Here is a 23,728-nt window from a genome sequence, read left to right as displayed (position 1 = left end):
AATGGTTGTAGGAGTTCTGTTTGCAGATGTGGGAAAGTTTAGTAATGTAAGGTGGTGAGGCTGCCACCAAATAGTGAATATCATTAATCCCATCGAACATATCCTTGGGAGTGGTTGAGATGGGAAAGTTTATATTGTACATACAATAAAAAGGAAAGAACAAGAGACAATGACAATTAAAGGTAATATATGATTGTGGACAGGATCTAACAAAAGAGGAGGGAAGACTCAAAGGAACATTATTTGGACGTATGAAAAAAATTGAAATACTAGATTAGAAGCTGTATATATCAGTTTTAAATTTCCTGACCTTGATAATAGCACTTAAGGTATATACATAGGGTGAAAATCCATGTTCTTAGGAAACATACATGACAGTAGTAAATGTTCAAAAAGCACGATTTATATAACCCATACTCAAGTGTACAGAAAATGCATTGGTAAAGATATAGACAGCCAGACAATCAGACAGATGGATAGTTAGATGATGGAGTAATGGATTGATTGATAGATAGATAGATAGATAGATAGATAGATAGATAGATAGATAGATAGATAGATAGAATGTTATCGTAAATGTGGTAAAATGTTAAAATTGGTGGATCTGGATATGTGGGGCAATAGGGGTATACTGGAGTTCTCTGTCTGGGGTTTATATTTTTCTAACTGTCATGTAAGTTTGACAGTATTTCAAAACAAAAAAAGTCTAAATTTTTTTAAAAATGTAATTTAAGAGGAAAGCTTGTTACAACCATAAGATTCCCATTTCTGGCAAGTGGATGAACTACCTAAAAAAATAGCTCTAAGGACATCTTCCTTTTCTGCTAGGCATTCTTCCATTCTAACTCCTCTCCATACTGAAGGCATTATCAACAGCACTTGCACACTGTGGTGAGTGATTCAGGAAATAATACCAGATGAAGAGGATCGACATATTGGGAAATGCTCTTCACTCCTTTTCTGTTAAACCACCATCTAAACACATGGCACTGTCAATTTTCTTAAATAAAAGCAGATATAGTGGGAAAAGGGAAGTATATCTTGATAACATTAAGGTACTCCTGATTCTCCACCTCTCCAACCATCTACTCTGAAGCTTGAAGTAAAAGGTTTATAAGAAGGAAAAGGGTTATTTTAGGAGAGGAAATGAAAGAAACCAATACCTGCAGCACTCCACAATTTCATTATGTTTATTCCCCTTCAGGTAAATCTTTATCCCTTTCCTACTAAATTTAGTCCCTATCGTCATTACTCACCATCTCCCAAGTATCACCACAAAATCTCAAATCCTATTCCCTGAGCCACTGCCCCTGTCTCAAGATCCCCACCTTCTATCTAAAAGAGAACCAGTCCTCAGGCATAAGTGTCAAGAATTGTTGCAAGGAGTTTGGGGCATCTCCACTCACCTATTAGAGCCACAGTAGGGAGAAAAAAACATGCATTTTTTTTGCATCCCAAGGCACTTTAGAATGAATTATTTTTTAAAAAAATTGTTGTACGTGACAGTTCCTCTGATGCTTTCAGTTGCCATATTGCACTTCAGATATATTTTTTACTCAATATAGTTAAAATGAGCTAACCTGGGAGATTACATATGGCACTTTATGTGGGAAAAGCATGTCTACAGTCCAGGAAAAAAATCTTAAAAATCTTTGTTTAGAATAATATGCTTCTACTACATTCCTGACATTTTCATCCAGGTCTGAGATCTCTGTTATTCTAACACCCTGGCATTTCCTGCTCATTAACTTGCTCTATCCCATGGAAGAGCATGAGAAGTTGGGAAAAATAAGTTGGGGATACTCAGTGGCTGCAAGACCTTTTATTTTTCTTAGGATTGAAATACCTTCAGGGTTCTGCTTTTCCAGGTACTAAATAGTGGCTGAGTCATGGTCTCCCCTACACACACACACATAGACACTCCTAACTAAGCTACTTCCTCAACTTATGTTTTATTAGTATTCTAGTTTCTATTTTTGCCTCCAAATGCATTGTTTTTTATCTTTACCTTTTTTTCTCAATTTCTGAAAAGTTCAAGATGAGGAAGAACAGTGACAAATATTGAGTCCTCTCAAAGGCCTCCACAATTGGTTTATAGTTAAAGAACTTTAAGAAACAAGATGAAAAGAGTAACAATTTGGGAAAAAATATACAGGGGAGAGGATTTGATGGGACCAGGACTTGTGGCTTTGGACCTTGGGCTCTAAGGCATTTTGACCATCATGCTACAGTGTCTTACACTGAGGCTAGTGGATATTTCCAGCGGTGCCATTGGCTTTTAACTGCTGCAGCCTGGACAATAGGCTTTAGCATATGAACTGCCTTGACAGATGGCAGCTACACAGGAGGACTAGCATGTAAAGGCATGAACCACGTGGGCTTCAGCAAAAGCATGGATGACTTGGCTAAATGTGGGAGACTTTAGGATGCAGGCTGCTGCAGTTTGATCTTGAATTACACTTAGAATGTATATACTGGCACCCAGGGCCTTAGCAGATGCCTTGGCAGATGCTGGCAGATCACATAGGCCTTAGTAAGCAGGCACAGCTGAAGAAAATATACTATTATAGGGAAAGAGTGTCTTTACAGGCCATTTAGACAGTAGATGGTGGAACAATATTTGCTACTTTGAAACTAGTGGCAGCTGAGTTCCACATGTGCTAGTTGCACTAAGGAGGTTCTAGCTTTGAATTTGTGAATTCCAGAAATATGCAAGTAGTGCTGGATAGGTTTCCCCATTTCAGTTGACTTTTTCTGAATGGAAGAACAAATTAAGAGAATGGAAAAACACTAACAAAGCAATGCAGAAAGTAAAATACCAGACAGTCATCCCACTACTGCAGAAAATGATGTAGCAAAAATGAAATGCTATTCAAGGCTTGTAATATTAAAGCAAGGAGAGGACTATGTCTCAAGTGTTCATTCCTATTAGCCCCCCAGGGGCTTGGTTTCCGAAACATTAACAGCAGTTTCAGCTGCTGAGAATGACTTTTTTGCCAACACCAAAGGGATTGGAGTATAAAGGTTTCCTAGGTGTCAAGTTTCTTAGGCCTAAGGGGGACCATTGAAAGTAGTGGAAATGCCCGAGAATGAAAATGCCCACACATATGAGAGTGTAGACCCTTTGTAATCAAATGGAACCTGTACATAAGTCAGCACTGAAGTGCCAGAAACACAGGGCTTAAAGGGGAAATGGAAATTAATGTGGTGGCCACAGTTCTACTATTAACTTCTTGGTAGGAACGAATTATAGTTCAGAAAATGTTGGACTTAAGGCAAAGGAATGATCTGTGGTCATTAGGGGAGGCTAATCTCATGATTTTCTCCTTCTCTTCTTTACTCTCCTAACAACAAATGTCTTCCGTTGTCTCTTCCAACACTGAAAATTCAGTTCTGAAAACATCATATTGCCTGGGATAAACTTTTCTAGATGAGAAGGAGAGGCTTCTTTTCTAAGTTTGTTGGGCTTGATTCCTATGCTGTAAATTACATGTACTATTAACTCTTTACATGTAAGCTAAAACAACTCTAAAAGTTTATATTAGTCAGCCAAAGGGGTGCTGATGCAGAGTACCAGAAATCTGCTGGTTTTTATAAAGGGTATTTATTTGGGGTAGAAACTTATAGTTACCAGGCCATAAAGCTTAAGTTACTTCCCTCACCAAAGTCTGTTGCCACATGTTGGAGCAAGATGGCTGCTGATGTCTGCAAGAGTTCAGGCTTTCTCTTCCTCTTAAGGCTCCATGGTCCCAGCTTCTTCCAATATCAGCTGTAGCCTGGGATAAGCCTCATCTCTCTCTTAGGAACTCTGTTGTGTCTAATGGAGGCTTCCCTCATTCCTCACATGTCTGCTTCTTTTTGTATTTACTTCCAGGGGCTCCAGCATTAAAACTCCACAACTGTCTCCTCTGCTATTTTGGTTTCTCTGTGAGTCCCCACCCACCAAAGGGGTAGGGATTCAATGTCCTACTGATGTGGCCCAATCAAAGCCTTAATCATAATTTAATCAAGTAGAGTAAAACCTCTGAATCCAATAAAATATAATATGCCCAGAGGAACAGACCAGTTTACAAACATAACCCAATATCTATTTTTAGAATTCATAAACAATATCAAATAGCTACAAGGCTCCAAAGAACCAGGAAAGATTATTCTGTTTGCAATTACTGAAAGACCAAAACTCAGGCATTGGGAACCACCTATCTGAAATTGTTCAGGATATGAAGTTAGGAAGGGTGAAGTTTTATTTTAGTTTATTTGAAGTGTAATATACAAGGGCAATGAGAATTTCATTTGGGACTTTAACTTCTCTGAGTTTAACATTTCAGTACTTTAATTGTGAGAGGATTTAAACTTCATCACTAATTCTCCTTTGGAAATTCTTAATAGGAAGGAGATAATGTTCAAATATGGAGTATCTCCTTGTCACTGGCATTTTATTTCAGTGTCTTTATATTAAACATTTTGTTTTTGAAATATGTTGCCTTCATTTTCATGTAGGGCAATGATGAGTATATTGGACTAAAAGAATCTACAATACTTGCAATGGGAACTAGAGAATGAACGTTTATTTTCGGTACAGAGAAGATTTGGAGTTGAGGCAATTAATGATCCGTTCTGATCTATTTGCATCCTTCAGTGGTCACAGCAGAATATCAAAATGTAGTAGTTGATCTTAGGAGACTGGAACATGGGCTTGACTGACTGTCCATCTTCTCCCTAACAGGAGATAGTTAGAACCCTTCTTGATCACCAATTTAATGGTAAAGCCCCAAAAAACTAACAAATGGACAAAGAACAAAACTGTGGCACATTAGGCAGGTAGAAGTTAGGAAGAATGAATCTTTCCTTTCCCAATGTATTATTCCTATGAAGAAGCCTCAAGTATTATGAAATTCTTGGCCCTCCCTCTATCCCAAGGAAGATGCCATGACTTACCTGATAGGTAATTTATTATTTTTTTTTATTGACTTTGTAATAATATTACATTAAAAATATATATGTGAGGTCCCATTCAGCCCCACCCCCCACCCCCCCTCTCCTCCCCCCAACAACACTCGTTCCCATCATCATGACACATCCATTGGATTTGGTAAGTACATCTTTGGGTACCTCTGCACCTCATAGTCAATGGTCCACATCATGGCCCATACTCTCCTCCATTCCATCCAGTGGGCCCTGTGAGGATTTACAATGTCCGGTGATTACCTCTGAAGCACCATCCAGGGCAGCTCCATGTCTCAAAGACGCCTCCACCTCTCATCTCTTCCTGCCTTTCCCCATACCCATCGTCCACCATGTCCACTTTTCCCAATCCAATGCCACCTCTTCTATGTGGACATTGGATTGGTTGTGTCCATTGCACCTCTATGTCAAGAGGAGGCTCAGATTCCACATGGATGCTGGATGCAATCCTCCCATTTTCAGTTGTAATCACTCTAGGCTCCATGGTGTGGTGGTTGTCCTTCTTCAACTCCATCTTATCTGAGTGTGGTAAGTCCAATAGATCAGATTGTAGGTGCTGGAGTCTGTTGAGGCTCAGGACCTGGCTATCACATTGTCAGTCCAGAGATTCAAATCCCCTAAATATATCTTAAACCCCAACATTAACTGCACCTCCAGCACATTAGCATGAAAGTCTTATGAAGGGAGATCCCATCTGAGTCCAGATTTTGAGAATAATAATTTCGGTATTTTTTACTCCTCCCTTTTTAATCTTGGAAGTTAAATGCTCACAAGGGACAGACATTCTCTTTTGTTTAGGGATCTGTTTTCAGTGTCATACTCTTATTTGGGCTAACCACTACTCCCATATCCCCATACCACCTGGGAAGGACTGACTGACCCCTGGTCCAGCAGTAAATTGGATGGATACCACAAGTTTGTGCAAATCTGGGATGCAGTTAGCAGACTGACTTGACTGTCAGATTAACATAAATGCTCCAGTTTACCAGTTATGAAACTTATGCTTTGACCTCTAACACCTTATTCTTTGTCTTAGCTATCAAAAATTTGGAACCCAGGTGATGATGAGCAGTACTATTTAAATAAAGTCCTTTTCAGAGATGTAAATACAAAGAAGCTTTTACAATACAAGACATAAGTTTCGGATGCTAAAATCACATATAATTCCACAATTCCTCCTATCTGTAAAGCCAGACGAATAGGTAACTTTAGCTGCAGGCTCTTTCTTCCAAAATACATGGTGGCCATTAGCAAAATTCACTCTCATTTAAATCAGTGTATCTCAGAATACAAAGAATGATGTGATCAGTCTTGTTTTTTGTGAATTATGCAGGCCTGGAAAAATATTAGTCCATATTTAAATGGATATAAATAAATCTTACATTAGATCCTAAGCTATACTGACTGATGCTGTTGTTATTCATGTTTAACAAAGAAAAGGACCACCTTCATGGAAGAAGAATTAGTTAGAATTATCAAATTAAAATTTTGGGCTGTATATGTTCCCTGGAAATTTTTTAAAATACATAATTATCATTTAAAACATTTTATTATTACCAAATGATGTTTGGAAATGATGTTTGGAACAGAGTAAGAATAAACTATTTTGTGTTCTTGACTTTTTAAGTGATGAGAAATGGAATATGTGGTAGGATAAAATCCCTCTAGGGTTTTTGGAATGCAGATCAGTTATGAAAGCATGGAACATAGTTTATGAGTTAGAAGATAATATGTACTATAGAAATAATAGGAGGACAAGAGGGAAAATGAAAACTATAGAAGCTTTGTGTGCCTAAGGAAAGGCATTGACATTTTCAAGTGATATTTGATAATGCCATTTCTGTAAATATGTTTTAAGTACAGAAACCTTTTGCATGAAAAACCTGTGGAAACTTTTCCTTGGAAAGTCTTTAGAGACAACTAAGAAATCTTTAAATAGAGTGCTGGTTTGCACTTTATGGAATGGATATCCAGTGATTCTAATGTACGCCGAGCAACACTCTGAGATTCCAGTAACTTCTGTTTTCCCATTTCCTTCTTATTCTCCACTAATACTCAAATGTGTGTGTGTCTGGAGAAGGGAGAGGGGGAGGAGGTGGCTAAGAGGCTGAATTATTTCGCAGTAAATTTTCTATAATATAGACTCTGTGTATATAAAGCATATTTTGTAGAAGTAATAATACTAAATCTCTCTTTATTTGGGTTTTCCTAAAGGATTTAAAAAATATTTTAATGGAAATATTCAAGATTTAAAGTCAAAGTAGTGTGGCCTTTACTGCCTTCATAACTTGACCCTATTATTTAACCTTTCTGAGTTTGTTTTCTTCATTTACAAAATAGTAGTGATAATGGATATATTTTATAGAATTGCTGAGGATTTTATGTGGCACTATTAAAGCATTTTACACTTTAAAAGTCTCATAATAAACAGTAGATCTCTGTCTCCTCCTCCATAATCATTTTCTGAAGAAATAGTGTCCAATTCACTACTGACATTTAGAAGTAAGGATGATTTCATTCTTGTAATGCCATTTCATAAGATAGTCAATTATATAAACCTGATTATCGTGAGTGAGACTGGCTAATTTAACAAATATCTGAATTTATTAATGCAGTCCACCTGTGGTTTTTAAATTTCCAGGTGTATTTCATATGATAGAGACAATTTTGGAGGTAGATAATTTACCATGTTTATCTAAACTATCCAGTGGGTAAACAAACTCTGAAAGGACTGTGACAATGTAGCTTCGAATATATGCCATCTTTAATATTTGTCTGTGCATGAAGAACCATTCTATCTATTATTCTCTTTGTATTCAAAGAGCTCTGTGAATTTAGGCAAATTATTAACTTCTTTAAGCATCTATTATGGATTGAATCATGTCCCTCAAAAAGTTATGTTTAAGACCTAATTTCTGGTCTTGTAAATGTAATCTTACTTGGAAATAGGATCTTTGATGGTGTTATTAGTTAAGATGAGGCCAAACTGAATTAAGATAGGCCCGAATCTAATATGACTGGCATGCTTATAAGGAGAGGACATTTGAACACAAAGAGAGAAGACAGCCCCATGACAGACTTAAGTTTGAATTATGCCATGGATTGCCTGCAAGTCACCACCAGGAGCCCATAGACTTCAGAAGAATCGTGGCTTGCCTTGATTTGGACTTCTAACCTCCAGAACTGTAAGACAATAAATTTTTGTTGTTTTAAGCCATACTGCTTGTGGAACTCTGTTATGGTAGCCCCAAGACAGCATCTCTGGCAATATATGATATCAAGTTATCCTATGAAAGTAGTTGGTTAAAATGTACACATTCATTCAGCTCAAAATAACCTAAAATAAATAATCACAAGAAAAACTTAAGCAAGGCTTGAGTATTGCCTGAATCCAAACTCTGTTTCTCATGTTCCAGTCAGTGGCACCTACTGCCTCCACCTGAGGTCTCAAGACCACCCAAACTCTAAGACATTTTTTTCTTCTTTACTCTGGGAAAGAAGTCAATTATGAATCCAGACATCAAATTACATGGATCATTATCAAGTTCCATTCTTCCATTTGCCCTGATCTTTTCCTAAGTACTCTATTACCCCAATTTCTGCTTTCATGTTTCTTAGGACCTCGCTTTCCATCCCCAAGTTTGTGTTTCCTTTTCTCTGGTCCTAGATTTCAGACTTATGGTCCCCTATTCTCTTGCCTATGCAGATGTATAGGCATAGCATATATCCACCTTCCCTCCTCAACAGAGTATTTTCTCTGCAAGCAAACCCTAACAATTTGGAAAGTCTTCCAGCTAGCTATATTTCAGCCATCTTTAAGTTGGCCTCCAAATTAAAAATAATAATGTTAAACTCTTTTCATTGATATACAAAATAGTTTAGTTTAAGATTGGAATTCACATGACTTACATTTGTGGGGGGAGGTGGAGGTTGGGCTACATGCGTAGATAATGAAGTTAAAAGTATATCCAATGTGATATTGAGTTGAGTCAAGTTCCTCTGATCTTTGAAGTCTAAAGTAGAATTTAAAATGACCTAGACAAATTAGAGAAGTCATCCGTCAAAAACTGTATGAAATTTAATAGGGGCAAGTACAAGGTAGTACACAGGGGAAAATAACTATGCATGCAATAAGCACAGAATGACTCTAAGCAAGTCTGAAAAAAAATCTCGAAACTATAGGGAAGAAAAGCTGGAAATTAATCAGCATTTAACTGTTGTTAATTTTCAAGAGCTGATATGACACTTAGATACACAGTATTATGTGCTATCATAGAAAAGCAGAGGAGTAATCTTTTGGCTTTATAAAATCTGAGGATAATCCTCTTCTAAATTTTGCCAGTAGTGAGAACTTTATTACAGCAGTATGTTTATTTGTCTCCTAACTATTTATTGAGCCCCTACTGTGTGGTGTGTGAAGTGCTACAGATTATCAGTCGCCCCTTAATTCTAATTTCAATGAGTAACAAAATAATATTACTGTCAATGGAAATGTCTCTTGCATCATATTTTATTATTTTGCTGTATGTTGTAGTGGACATCTGTCCTTTTATCCGTTCAGCATATTTTCCTTTTAGGAACTGCCTCTTCCCCATTCAATGGTATAGTTCAATTTTTCACACATCCACACTTTCACTGTCACTTGCTAATCAGACAGAGTAAGTAATTGAATGGTGGACAAGTAACTAAAGATTGTTTGTTTCTAAGTCATTCTGGGACTCTTGTTAGAATTATGAAGAAACACCTCTATTCTTTTCTCTGGGATCCCTCAATATAGGTATAACTTAGTCATAAAGTTTTGTTGATCTTTTTTGCTTCTTTGTGTGGAGTTCAAAGGTAAATGATATCAACCTAATAATATCAACTGAGCCTTTGGATCAACATAGACATACATCAGCTCCATCTCTGAATTTTTAAGTTAAATGAATCAACATTCCTTTTTGATTAGTTTAATTTGATTTGGATGTATGTCTCTTGAAACTAAAGAGTTTAGAGTACTACATATTCATCCTTATTTAAGCTAATATAGCTATAGTATGACATTATACTCTAGGTAGGTAAGATTTTACCCCAAGAGATTGTATGGTTTTACTATTAATGTTATGAGAAAGAGGCAGATATACAACAAAATAAATAAACACATTAGGTAGGACCCTGGCATGTCTGAGAGGTAAATCTTATTTCCTCTAAACTTTAATGTCTGGAATTTAGACCTAGTTTTGGAAAAATATCATGCTAGTGATGATAGTGATGGTTAATATGATGCTTATCAAATATTTTTTAAATGTATGGGTCAGTAGCGAGGGCAGCTCTCTCCATGCAACTTTCTATGATGATGGGAATGTTCTCTAACTGTACTGTCCAATAGAGTAGCCACAAGCCATTAAAAACATGTAGGGAAACTACTATACAAGTAAACAAATGATGTATATAAGTTCAGGTTTAAAAAGGTCATACAGGTACATAAAGAGTGACTAGCAGGGGTAGGAGTAGAGGGGTGGAGGGCCATCAGTAAATGCCTTTCTGAGAATGTCACATTTGAGCAGACTCCTCAGCAGAGTAAGGAGATGACTAACATGATGAACTTGCATATGCATGGTACAGAATCGAAAAAAGTACAGGCACAAAAGTCATGGGGCTGGTATGAAATTGTATTGAATGGATGTAGTCATTGTCTCCAGAGGGTTTTAGTTTGTTTGAATGCTTTTTTTTCTTAACTAAAGCCTATTTTCAGTATAATCATGTCTATAAGTTGAGAGTTATCCTACTGATGTTTCCATTTATCTTTGATCATTTGTGTGACTATTATTTTTCATATCACCTGCTATTAAACTATAGAATCTTTTGTTCTATGAAGTATTGGGGTCCCCAAGGTGAATGTTTGCTTATTCTGGTGAAAATGGAGGGAATGCAATTATCCCTCTAGATAATTTTAAGGAATGCTACCTTAGATAATTTAGAGTCAATCATTGTAGAGATAGAAGTTATACTATGTAACATCATGAGGTCATTTTCATGCTATATATTGGGATTACATATTTTAAAATGAGGGAATGTGGATATAATTGTTATATTGTTACTGGGTGCATTTATATAAAATGGCAGTAACAGCTTATCTTGATATTGTAAATTTCTCAATATCCATGACTTTCTTTTCATCATGCCTTAACTAAAATTCTAGCAAGACATTTGGGGTGAGGCAAAATAAGTAGGCTTCTTAATGATTTTTAAACAGTAGCAAAGTATTCAGTTAAAAATGAATTTAAAGGCAATTAATGTTACTATATACTATATATATTAGATGTACTGTATATAGTATCTTACTATACACTATACTATATGTACTATATACTATACCAAGAGTTCAGCATCCCGATGGCCCAGGCAGTTGACCTCATATTTAAAATGCTATCAAGCATGGAGAATGAAAATCAGTTCTTCCAAAACTCAATAAGCTAATTTTCTTCCACTATGGTCTACATTTTCACCAGGCCATGAAATTTGCTTTTCTAGGTCAAGTTACTACAAGTGTCAGTTTGCTATGAGAGTCAATCTACCATGGATTTTAGATTTTTAGTCCTATGGATCTATAATGAATATATATTTTGAAAGTGTTTAGATATATCACTTAAATTTATTTCTTAAAATGATAAACATCAGGAAATTTATCCTTAGTGGTAAAAAGTAACACTTAATTATCTTTCCTTTCTCATTTCAATAATTTTTTTGCCACAAATAAAACTGCTGACAATTTACTTTACTCCCAGTAGGAAAAGAATATAAAGAAAGGCATTGCCATCACAATCATGAAAAATCCCCAAATCTCAAAAGGGCTGTTACAGTTTGATATTACATATGAATCCCCCAAAAAGATTAAAATAAGTTTTTAAACTGGTCTGTTCCTCTGGGTATGATACCCTTTGATTGTATTAAATTCAAAGGATTTGAGTTTACTTGATAAAAGATTAGGGCTTTGATTCAGTCATATCTGTAGGGCATGCCTCAGGGTTGAGTCCCCACCCCAATGGTGGATTGATATAAATGGACACTCACTCAAGAAGACACAGAAAAGACACAGGAAGACAGAAAATTCCACAGACAAGAAGAATTTTGTCTTCTTGACAAAGAAGAGAGAACTTTTCCGTTTTGATCCCGGAGCCCCAGGGAGAAAAGAGCCATTCGCCTGACAGTTTACAGCTGAGCAGCTGAGGAAGCCTGGAAGGAAACGAGCCCTATGCCAGACTGATATAAGACCTGAGAGACCAGCCTTATGCCTGCCTACAGCTGAGATTGGAAGAAGGAAGGAGAGACCAGGCAGAGATCGCCTGCCATCTTGTTTCAACACATGGCAACTGACTTGTTGAGCAAGCAGCCTTGAGTTGGACTCTTTATGGCCTGTGACTGTAAGCTCCTATCCTAAATAAATACCCTTTATAAAAGCCAACAGATTTCTTGTTCTTTGTATCAGCACCCCTTTGGCTGACGAATCCAGAGGCATTGAAACAAGCATAAAGTACAAGCTAAGTGTGTCTCCACTTATGTAAACTATTTTAAAAGAACTGTAGCATCTATTCAACCATGACTGGGGTGGCAGGGTGTGTGTGTGGGGAGGTGGCGAATTGCCACCTTAGTCTGCAACAGTATAAAGAAGACCATCAAGTTAAGGCAGGGAAAAATTTTGAGCCATCTTTATATAACAAAATCAGCATTAAATGAATAGTTTACATTTAAAGTATTAAGTTATCTCTATTGTTTAAATTCTTTTAAAACATGAAATTAAATATTAAATAATATTTTTACCATGAAGAGAGAACGCAGGGATTAATTATAAAGAATGTAACATAAATCTCCCAAACAGGTGTAATATTTAAGACTATTGCATATAGGGATGTGTGGATAGATGCCATCTTTTGGCAACTTATGAAATTAATTCATTGATGATTCATACGAGGTCAGTTAATTTGTACATTTACTGACACACTGATAAATGTAGAGAATAATAGCCTTTATACTATGAAATGAGGATACTTAAATTCATTCTAAGATTTTTTTAAGTTTTGAAAATTAATTTATGTGACAGCTCTACTACATTTTGAACAATAAAATCACACTTCTCTAAAATATTAAAAGAATCTCTATCTTACAATAATTGAATAATTATTTAAGTTGACTAATAGCATCCAAGAATAGATTATTTAGAAAACAGTGTTATCTTCTCCTTTTACATGAAGATGATATTATTTATCCAATGACTAGAACTCATGTTTTGAGGGGTTTTCCCCTAATTCCCCATCCCCAAGGACTGGAATAAGTGCAGACTCTCTCCTCAATTCCCCCAAGTTGTGGGGGTTGAAGAGAGCTTCTATATAACAATGACATGAAAGTTTCTGACTTTCACCACAACCAAAATTGCAAGCATTTTTAAACTATCTAATTAAATTAATCAATTTGCTCCATAGTTTATAAGAAGAGTTACTTATGCTTATGACGAGTAGATGCCTGGGGTTCCTGAAAACAGTAATTGACCAAATATTCTCTGGGACTTTTAATCTTCACCATTTTATAGAATACCCACTAGAATTCTCTCTGGGAATGAGCATGTGGTATAGCAGTGTTAAAGGCAAGTGATTCTCAAATTTTATATGTGTATAAATCATCCTGGAATTAGTTACAATGAAAGTCTGACTCAGTTGGTCTGGGGCAGAGGAGAGTCTGTAGTTATAAGTTTCTATGTGATGCTGATGATGCTGGTTATTGAGAGGCAAAGGCTATAGGCTATTTCAGAAAAAAAAATCCTAATCCATCTTGCAGTTAACAACTAGACCAACACCAACAAAATTATTTGCTTCCGATTGTGATAATAACCTCAAAAACAATAGAACCATACAATTTTTTAAAGCTCAATATGACATTGGAAATCATGTACAGGGGAGCAGGTGTATCTCAGTGGTTGAGTGCCTGCTTCCTACATACAAGGTCCTGGGTTCAATCTCAGGTACTTCCATTAAATAAATAAATAAGTAAGTAAGTAAGTAAGTAAATAAATAAATAAATGGCACAGGTTCTGGAGGCAGGTTGAACTTGGTTGCTTGGTCCAGATTTCAGATGATCAGTGGCAATCACAAACCATGTGATTTTGGGCAAAGGGGCAAATTCCTTAACTTCTCTAGGAAGTCATCTAATCCATAAAATAAAAAAAATGTTATAAAAAGTTCTCATATTTTAGTTCAGGAAATTGAGAATCAGGGAATTTGGACATATGCTCAGCTTCATACAGCTAGCAACAGGGTGTGTGCTAGAACCTGGGAATTCTATCATTTCCATAGAGAATCCCAAATCTCTTTGGCATTTCCATTTATTATATTCTCCCTAACATAAGTCAATAATGATTAGAATTTCATCTTGTGATGCTCATATGCTCAGAATAGTTTAAATGATTGCAGTATACTTGGACCTACTGATTTTCCAAACAGCTAAAACTCACAGTAGGCAACTAATTCCTACCATATCAAGAGTATTTATACATCCTCTTTCTTCTAGAGTCTGCTTACAGTTTTTTTAATGGACATTTTGCTTCCTAATTTTGAAAACCTGGGGAGAAAGGTGGGCAAAGAAATGAATGAATGGGTCATTAGTTAAAAGGCAAGGGTTGAATTTGTAAAAGGTTGTGGCAAAGTAAGCGACAAATGGGAAAGAGGGAAGGGCATGGTATTGATCTTGCCTCTCATCTTTCCCTCTGTCTTCTCACTTGCAGGTTTCTATTGTGTGGTCTCTCAAACAGAGCAGACTTTATTTATGGTGTGAGTGATTTAACACTACTGAACTAGTCCATCATCTGCTAATTTGGTCCAATTAAAAACTGGTCATAGGGGAAACCCTAGGAATTAAATTCATTTGGAAACACAACTTCTGATTAATTTATGTCTTGCTCATTTATATCACCTCTTTTAAAGGATGAATTTCAGGGTGCTGATTTATAAAGGTGGTTCCTTCCAGCTTTTCGGAGTTTCTATGACCATCTGTGGTTGAGTCCCTGAAGAAAATTCAAATTTTTCTCCTTTCCTTAATAAAGCATTTAAAGCTATCCTAAACAAGATATATTCCATAAAACAGCTATGCTATAGCCACATTTATGAGGCACTTACACAGTGCATGGCCCTCTACTCATATGTTTGCCTTCTCACTTAATCATTATAACTCTGGTTTAAGTACTATTATTATCCCTAATTTGCACTTGTGGAGGATTCAAATAAATCATCTAACATTATGAAGCAAGGAGTGATAGCGATAAGATTTGAACCCAGGTGATCCCAGAGTCGAAACTATCACCCATTAGTCTTTACTAAGATTTATAACTACACTACGTCAAAATTCTGAAGGGAAAAAAAAAAAAAAAATTCCTCCACCCCTAACTTTTGTAGGCAGGTAGGTGTTTCGTTCCCTATACTTAGCCTCTCCCACGCCCTGTGCAATCTTTCCCTTTTGCTGCTGGAGCGTCAAAGATTGCTACTGCAGCTGGTGAGTGGGTAGGCGCAGCCACCATCTGCTCTACCAGTCCAAATGTGCACAAGAACTTCGCACTCAGGACCTGGCCCAGGCACCACGGATTCCAGAACCTGCTGGGAAGACGGCTAACCCCGCCCCCTCGCGGTGGCGATTGGCTGAATCCTTCCCGAGTGCAGTTAATGAAAGCAGAGGTCCCCTTGCAGTTTAGGGCGGGTCATCTCTAAAGAGGTGCGACCTGCCCCGGGTGTGTGAATGGGGTCTCCAGTTATTCCTGCCGGAAGGGTCCTTGAGAAGCCTGTTTGTTTTTCCCGGCTCTTGGCTCCACCCATCGCGTTTACTCATTGGTTGGGCCTGGTCGGCGGGTGTGTTTCCATTGGCCGGGGGGCGGGGTCTGTTCCTGGCCAGGGAGGGGGCGGGGTCTCCGCCGCGCTAAGCTTGCCCTTGTGTCTGGTGCTCGGTAGAGCTGCTGCCGCCGCCGCCGCCGCTGCCGCCACCGCCGCCGCCGCCGCTACTGCCGCCGCCGCCGCCGCCGCTGCTGCAGCTCGAGCATCCGGGAGCCGCCGCTGCTGCTACCGCCACCAGTGCTGCTTCCACCGCTGCCACCTCCCCTATCAGGACCCCGAGACACCCGGAGCGTGAGCGGCGCCTGCTGCTTGCTTGCTCCCCCTCTCCCCCACCCCTCCCCTCCGTGACCTACCCACTCCTTGCAGCCCTTGCCTGGCACCTTCTCCGACACCCCGGGATCCCTGCACCACCTGCTCGGTTAGCCCCGGCCGGCGCTGGGACTTGCGGCGCGTGCCGAGAGGAAGGCAAGCACCCAGCCTGTGCCTGCCAGACGGGCTTTCGCGGCTGCACCGCCAGCAGGAGGAGGAGAAGAAACTATTTCGCCCACGGAAACCCGGGTTCTGCGGGTGCTTCGCCGCTGCCGCTTCTGCTGCCGCCGCTCGGCGTCCGCTAGTTCGAACCCCACAGCGGCGGGGACGGTGGGTCCGGGGGCGCCGCGAGGAGGACCCTGCACTCGTGTGTCCCGTTCACCAGCATCTCCTTGCCCCCTCGTTTTCCCCCCAGCCCTTTAGAGAAGGGACCATGATTTGGAAACGCAGCGCCGTTCTCCGCTTCTACAGTGTCTGCGGGCTCCTGCTACAAGGTAATCCCCGCCCCGCCGCGGGGACCATCAACTTCACGCCCATTCCCCATCGTCCGCACTCCACCCCATATTTCCACACTCCCCCTCAGTCCCCCAGTCCCCGGCGACTCCCACCCCCTCCCCTCCCCCCGGTGCGGCAGGGGGCAGTGGCAGTTTGCACCAGCCCCTCCAATCTCTGGCGCCGGCTCAGACCTGATCTCCCAGCAGTCAGCCCTTGGCGCGGCGCCTTCCGCCTTTTCATTCACCTGGGCTCCCTACATCTCTCACTCTCCATCCCCGCCAGCACCCCCTCCCTCCCACGCCTTTTGGCTGGCAACTTGTGCCTTCTCTGAATATTCCGCCCTCCCACCAACCCCCACCGGCCACCTCCCACATCACTCTTCTGACCGACCCTCTCCATCTCCTGTCATCTCTTTAGCCTCCCTCTTTTCGGGTCTCCTTTCCCCTTCCCCTGCTTCCCACCATCATCGTATCCGTGTGTCTTTAAAAGTGTGTGAGAGCCTGGGAGCGAGCTACCGAGACGGCGAGAACAGCAGCAGCGGCAGCACAGTGTGCATTGCAATAACATCCCTGGGGGGGGAATGTGTTGCGAGACGTGTCATTCACCTAGGAAGAGAGAGGAGACTCAGTGTCTGGGGTGGGGGAGAAAAAAAGAAAGAAAGAAGAAGAGGAAAAGAAAGCAATAAATTAAATAAATAAATATATAAACCAAGAAATAAAAAGCAGGGGAGAGGAAGGGAAAATTAAAAAGACCCAAACCGACTTCACCAACAAATCGACTTTTTGTTATTCATTGTGTCGTTTTCTTTTTCTTTTTCTTTTTTAAGCAGAGGAATATAGGCACCCTAGCAGTTACTTTACTGCATCCCTGTCTTCTTTCTGCCGCTTTTTTCTCCAGTAATTAATAGTATCCTTTCACGTGAAATTTAAGAAACCCTGAGACCGCAGTGGAGAGACCCGCACAAAACACTTATTATGGAAATCACCGGCTTTGGTGTCTAGGGAATTGGGGCTCTCTCTTCCCCAGACGCTTTCTTTTGGGGAAGGGAGGGGTCTCTGTGGAATGGGAGGACGATGCTGATTATGAAATAAATGGCAATGCGTGGAGTAGCAGTGCATGGGAATAGGACACTTTCGGGTGGTGGAGGAGGCGGAGGCGGCGTGCTGGGGTGGGTGGGCAAGGGCTACAAGGCGGAAGCTTGTTGCTTTGAAGGGAGTAGTATAGGGGTAGGGATGTGGCGAGAGCGTGAGATCCAAGGAGGATGGATGTGAAATGATGGTTGGTAGGTTGGTAGGTTTGTTTTATCTTTTTTTTTTTTTTTTTAACTAACTGAGTCTTGATTTCTTGATGAATCTTTCCACCCCTAACCCCTGTATGATCATTTGTGTATTTGTGGGAAATATAAGTTGATCAGATTTATCTCTGGATAAAAGGAATCTGAAAGTAAGACACGCGTAGACCCACAGCCGTATAAAACCCAACGGGCCTTTGGAGGATTTAAATGAGGTCAATGAACCATCTTTCAGCAAGTTCTTGGAATGCATCCTCTCTCCCACCCTCCTCCGGGATATAGACTGGGGACCATATTTTCTTTATGCATATTTATAAATATAAGAAGAAGAGGCGATGGGCAGAATTATGCTGAATTAACTATCAGACCATGCGGAGATGTTTCATAGAATGATTTGTGGTGATTTTGTGTTCTATGTTGGATGTAAATTTCAGATATGTCGTGTGCCAGAATCTCCGAGGAGATAGCACATTGTCCCTGTTTACCCCTCGTCCCATTTCCCACCACGCACACCCCACCGTCGCACAAGTATCCCTGGTGGCCGACACATTACTTGGATTTCTAATCCGTGCTGAAACATCCTCGCAGAGACCCCACTTCACCTCTCAGTAACTTGCATTTCTCAGCTCTGCTGTGTGTGTGTGTGCGCGCGCGCGCGCCGGCGTGCGCCGGGTAGGGGAGTGTGATGTGAGGAAATCAGTTAATTTGGTGATTGCGAGGACAATTCGACCCCGCTGGATGTGTTTTCCCTGCCAATCTGTGTGAGCTGGCCCCGGCACGTCATTGCACACACTGCTCGGCTAGTGCGAGAAAATTATTTATTATAGAGCATGTGGCTAACGGATTGCACTTGGGGGTCGCCTCTGCTCTGCCTTCAACATATCCTTGTGAATTGTCTATTCAGAGCACTGCAAAATAACTGTCTGCTGGTGCCTCTGTCTCAGCCAGGAGGAGGATTTACTTTCTCTATCCGGAATCGTCAGCAGCGTTCAGGGCAATGGGTCCCTTTTATTAAGTATGTAACCTAATGATTAAGACAGTGCTGCTTTTCAAGGCAAACTGGCGGGTGGAGAAGGGGTGTGGGTATGCCAGGGAGAATGCACCACTGCAACCAGCAGCAGCAACAGCAGCAGGTCCAAATAAATAAGGTTTTTTATACGGTAAGGAGGGGAGGAGGACAAGCCCAACCATATCTGAGTGTCTGTGTACTTATGAGCATCTTAGATCAGGCCATGTTAAAACACCAAAAGAAAAAAGAGGATTTAAAAAAAGAAGGGGGGGGGGCACAAAGCACTGTTGGATTGTCTTCTCATGTTTATGGCTGCCTCACATTTATCAAACACTGTTCCACAGACACCTCACACTTTGTTGATATTGTCAGCTCTTGCTCAAACAAATTGCTCATGCCTCTCTCACCTAGGCTGAAAACATTGCTTCAGGGTTTAGATTTATGTTTCTCCCACCACCCTACTGTTTTATTAGGACACAAGTTGTAAAATGAAGGCTTTATTGCTTGGACACAGATTAAATACTTAGTAGATCTTTCTATGTGAAGGGAAAGAAACGTGGGGGTGTTTGGGAAAGAGTGAGCAACTGATTTTGGCTAGATGGAGTCCCCTTTGATTGCTAGTAGTTATGACTAGGCAAATACCATAATCAACAGCTTCTTATGCTTTATCAATTCTATTCTGTTACCTAAGTTTATTAATCAATTAATTTATCCTCTATATTATTATCTCCTTTCTTTTTTGGCAGTCTGATTATTTACAGGTTTGAACATATCTTCTTGTTTTCATTCACTCTATTTTACATTGTCGCTATTTTTTTTCCTGAGAAGGGGAATCTTTTTTTGGTTTGTTTTTTGCTTATTAATAGGAAGAGTCATAAAACAGTGATGAGAATGAAATCAGTGATATAATAAGTAAAGCAAAAACAAACAAAAAATCCCAAGGCTAAAATAGTTGTAAACCATAAGACCTACCAGTTTGCCCTCAAAAGGCTTTTAGGGAATTAATATTTAGATTAAAAAGAAGCCAATGTTTATGACTGAAGTATAACTTTGAAATGTAGACATAATTTGATTTGGTTTTAAGCTATAAGACATCTTTTCTTGTTTTTGCCTCATCTTAGAATGAGGGAAAATCTGGAGTGAGGGCAGGGGACATTTTGGAGAAATGAATTCCTTTAGAATGAGGAGTGTAAAAGCTTCCCATCTGTAACAAATCTCTCTTGACTATAGAGTAGATCCTATTCAGTTGCTAACTCTTGTTGAAGCTATATCCTTTTCCATGCTTAAGGGGGCACTGCAAAGATGGAGAGCATCCTGTTCAGCACAAGAAACAATTCCAGAAAGGGTAGGAATAGAGCAAAAAAGAAAGAAGGATAAAACATTACCAGAAAATAGACACATTTAGAGAGACCTGATTTTGGTGAGAACCTTATTTACTCTTTGAAGCTAATCTTATGCAAGAAAACACATCCCACAGAAAAACTGGGGCCTTAATATTTTTTGCCATGCCATATTCTGGTAATGATTTGCTAAATTTAGAAAGAAATCTCTTCAGATTAAAGGTCAGTTGGACATAATTATCACTTACCTCAGTATGTGTCATGATCCGATCCCCTTACATTTTTAGGAAGCATGTTATAAGCATGTCTCTCCCAATCTTATACTTCTATGCATAATCTTAGCCTTGTCTAGCTCATTTCCTGTGCTTAATGAAGATTTGGAATATAGCTTTCTCTTTACTTTTTTTGATTAACAGCTGAAACTGTGAAAAGTAGACTTTGTACATAAGAGCCACTGACAATGACAAGCAACCCAAAACCAGACACTTAATAACTAAGAAAATTTCCTCCCCCAAAATGAGGAGTTTCTGGACTAATTTGTATCAGGATGTGCAAGAGCTCTTCCTTGTCTTTTCCCTATTTCTACAACTATTAGAACTCTGGGAATGAATGTGACAAGGCTAGGAAGCATCAATTGAGATGGCCCTTTCTGAGTTCTACACCAGAAGATAAGATACTTGAAGGTTATTTGCCCTGCATTTAAATAGTGAGATAATCCATTCTCCTTGAAGAATAAAACCACTGTATTGAAGAGCGAATTGGAGTTGCGAATTTTTGGAAGATATCCTGAGCATGCATTTGAAAGCGGTCTGAAATGACCATCAACTGATAGGAATATTTTCTTTAAAATAAGAGTTCTGTAGGAAACCTGATGAAAGACCCTTTTATTTGTCATAAAGGATTTGGGGTACATTAATAAAATAACATAGTACTTCCATCACATTTATGTTTTATTTGATCTTGCTTCGACATGCATTGTATGACATTTATTGAAAAAGAATCCTAGTTTTAATAAACTTCGATAAACTTCCTCGGCACAACCACCCATTCTGAAGCAGCTGGATGAGTTGGTTGAAGATGGAGAGAGAAGGAAAATCACAAACCAAGGAAGGAGAATTCACAAACTAAAGTCAGAAGCCCTTGCTCTAATTTGTAGGTATCACATTGCCTTCTAAACCAGCTCCAGTGTCCCCTGATTACTAAAGTTAAACCCGAGGGCCAGCTGTGAGCCCTATTTATCTGTTTAGTCTCCTTATCTTCTACTTAGTAGGTGCATAATAGTGTTGCATTGAATAATATATCCTAATTAGTTCAGATGGAGTTAAACGGCTCTCTTCATAATATGTCAGTGCTCATATTTTAAGTAATTTAAGATTTAATTTTGACATTTTGTAGGTTATAATAGTTTATGCAGCAGTTTTCCTATAGCAAAGTATCATGTAAATAGTTCTTGATCTACATCTTGAAATGAATTCAATATGATCAATTGTTCTTAAAAGATCAATCGTTGTTAGCAAGAGGATTCCCTATCCATTTTTTTTCTTTTCCATGACTAAAAATATCTGAGATATTTTACTTTAAACTAGACCACAAACTTATTCCCTGAATAAATGAATTTAAATTTACTGATTTAAGCTAAAATATTTAAAAGACAAGTTCATTGCCAACATTTTATTTGCAAATGTCAAGCATTTGTGAAGTGCTGTTCTGTACTATCAAAAAAAAGGCATCTTCTGCAAATTCCTTGTGTAAAGAAGTGGGTAAGGATTAACCTAGTGCTGTGGCAGCTGAAGCCCCCTGCTGTGTGATGATGTAAATGGCATCTCAGGCCTAATGTGCTTTGCAGCAGTGAACTGAACACACAGGAAAGCAGTCATGTGGCCTGAAAGTGAAATGGGGAGTCTTTTCATAGCTAGTAGTAGACATGAACCATCCTTTAGCTTTATGTGACCAGAAATAATCCCTCGTATTTGTAATCACAGGAGCTAATGACAAAGTAAAAGAGAGATATTTTGTTTGGAGATTAACATGATAAATACATCCTAATAAAATTTTTCCACATTTTCTTCAGTGGTAAACATTTTATTTTCATGCAGACTAACAGGGACAAAGGGTCAGTTTAATGAATTTGAATAGCAAAGTTAAAATAGGAATTCTATGCAATTGTTTACACTTGTTGGTCCCTATAACCAACCATTGGGCTGGGAGATATTCTGGTATCCTTCTATCCTTTTAGTGATAAAAGAGTCGTTCCTTTGGTCTTTTCCTTGTTAGAGTATTTTTTATATTATGAGTATATAAAAGTTTTCAAGGAAATAGTAAATAACACACAGTGTTTTCGATAGTTTATTTCATTTAATTTATGTCCAATTTCACAAGAAGTAGAATTTATGCTATGCCAAATCAGTAGAGACTATTTCCTCTCTGAACAATATTCTTCATCACACAGGCAAAATCATCAAAAGGCTCCTGAAAAAAGTTAAGAGCTATGGACCAAGTGTTGTGAACAGACTGCTATGGAAGCCGGTCAGATGTGCCTATCAGATGATAACTAATGCATCTTTATTTTTACTCCATTTCCTACTGAACAAAATAATTGAAATTATTTTATATATTGATTTTTATTCAAAAAGGAGTTCTGTTTAGTCCTGTTAATATGTTCAATGGGTATCTCTAAACAGATGTGAATTGTTTTCATCTTAAAATTTTGTTGTATATTCAGATACAGGGAAGTAAATATTATGCTTCATTAGGTATCAGTTGAATATTGGGCAAAATCAGAGATGTAATACTTGAAAAAGGAAATTTTCCTCAGTCATTTATTTTTATTAAAATGTCACTAAATATGTCTATCATGTGTATATGCTACATAGATTTAAGTATGTATATATGTCGATATATGTGCATATATACAAGTTAAAGCATACCATTATTTTTAAGACAGAGTTTTTAAAAAAATTACAAGTACACAGTATTTGGGAGCTTTCAGAAATAAAGTGTGAGGGAAAAATGTAAGAGCTTATTTTGTTTTCACTCATTTTCTTTTATTCTTTTTATGAAAGTTAAAAATGTAGATTTGAAGAAAATTTCTTAGGCTATAACTTTGGTTAACTTTTTCACTTAAAACAGAAACACACACATTTACGGTCTAGTTTTACAATTCCTGAATTTTCAACAGAGCTAATTTATTCTGGATCTTCCTTTGTGCTTATGAACGCAGGTGATGAAAACCTACTGATACCTGAATAGACAAAGGCTGATGTTGTAAGGAGATCTGCTACAGTGTTATAGAGAGAGCCCACCATTAATTATTCACATTATATTTTATAGGTCTTTGAAGTAAATATTAAGACCATCAGTATTCAACATTGGAGATAACTTTCTGAGTCAGCACATAGTCTTAACCTAAGTATTTAAATTATATTTCAACCATTTCAGTGCCCAAGAGGAAGCATCTGCTTATTCATAG

General features: G+C 38.7%; 1 protein-coding gene across 15 annotated transcripts in view; it reads left to right on the top strand.

Annotated features, from left to right (window-relative positions):
- The first annotated feature begins 15,831 nt into the window (after positions 1-15,831).
- Positions 15,832-23,728, top strand: part of CADM2 (cell adhesion molecule 2) — a 1,196,245-nt gene continuing 1,188,348 nt past the window's right edge. For 4 of the 15 annotated variants that reach the window (XM_071214896.1, XM_071214894.1, XM_071214895.1 and 1 more), the window contains exon 1: positions 15,931-16,618. Coding sequence is in view for 4 of the 15 variants with exons in the window: in XM_058296056.1 (XP_058152039.1) it covers positions 16,558-16,618 (61 nt within the window). In the remaining 11 variants the exon portion in view is untranslated. Of the gene's footprint in view, positions 16,619-17,754; positions 17,910-23,728 lie in introns of those variants that run through there. The other 11 variants (XM_058296063.1, XM_058296053.1, XM_058296061.1 and 8 more) reach the window with 9 other exon arrangements.

The sequence above is a fragment of the Dasypus novemcinctus genome, chromosome 4, assembly GCF_030445035.2.
Source record: "Dasypus novemcinctus isolate mDasNov1 chromosome 4, mDasNov1.1.hap2, whole genome shotgun sequence".
Taxonomy (NCBI): domain Eukaryota; kingdom Metazoa; phylum Chordata; class Mammalia; order Cingulata; family Dasypodidae; genus Dasypus; species Dasypus novemcinctus.
Note: the sequence above shows the minus strand (reverse complement) of the source record. Positions and strands in the feature narration are given on the sequence as shown.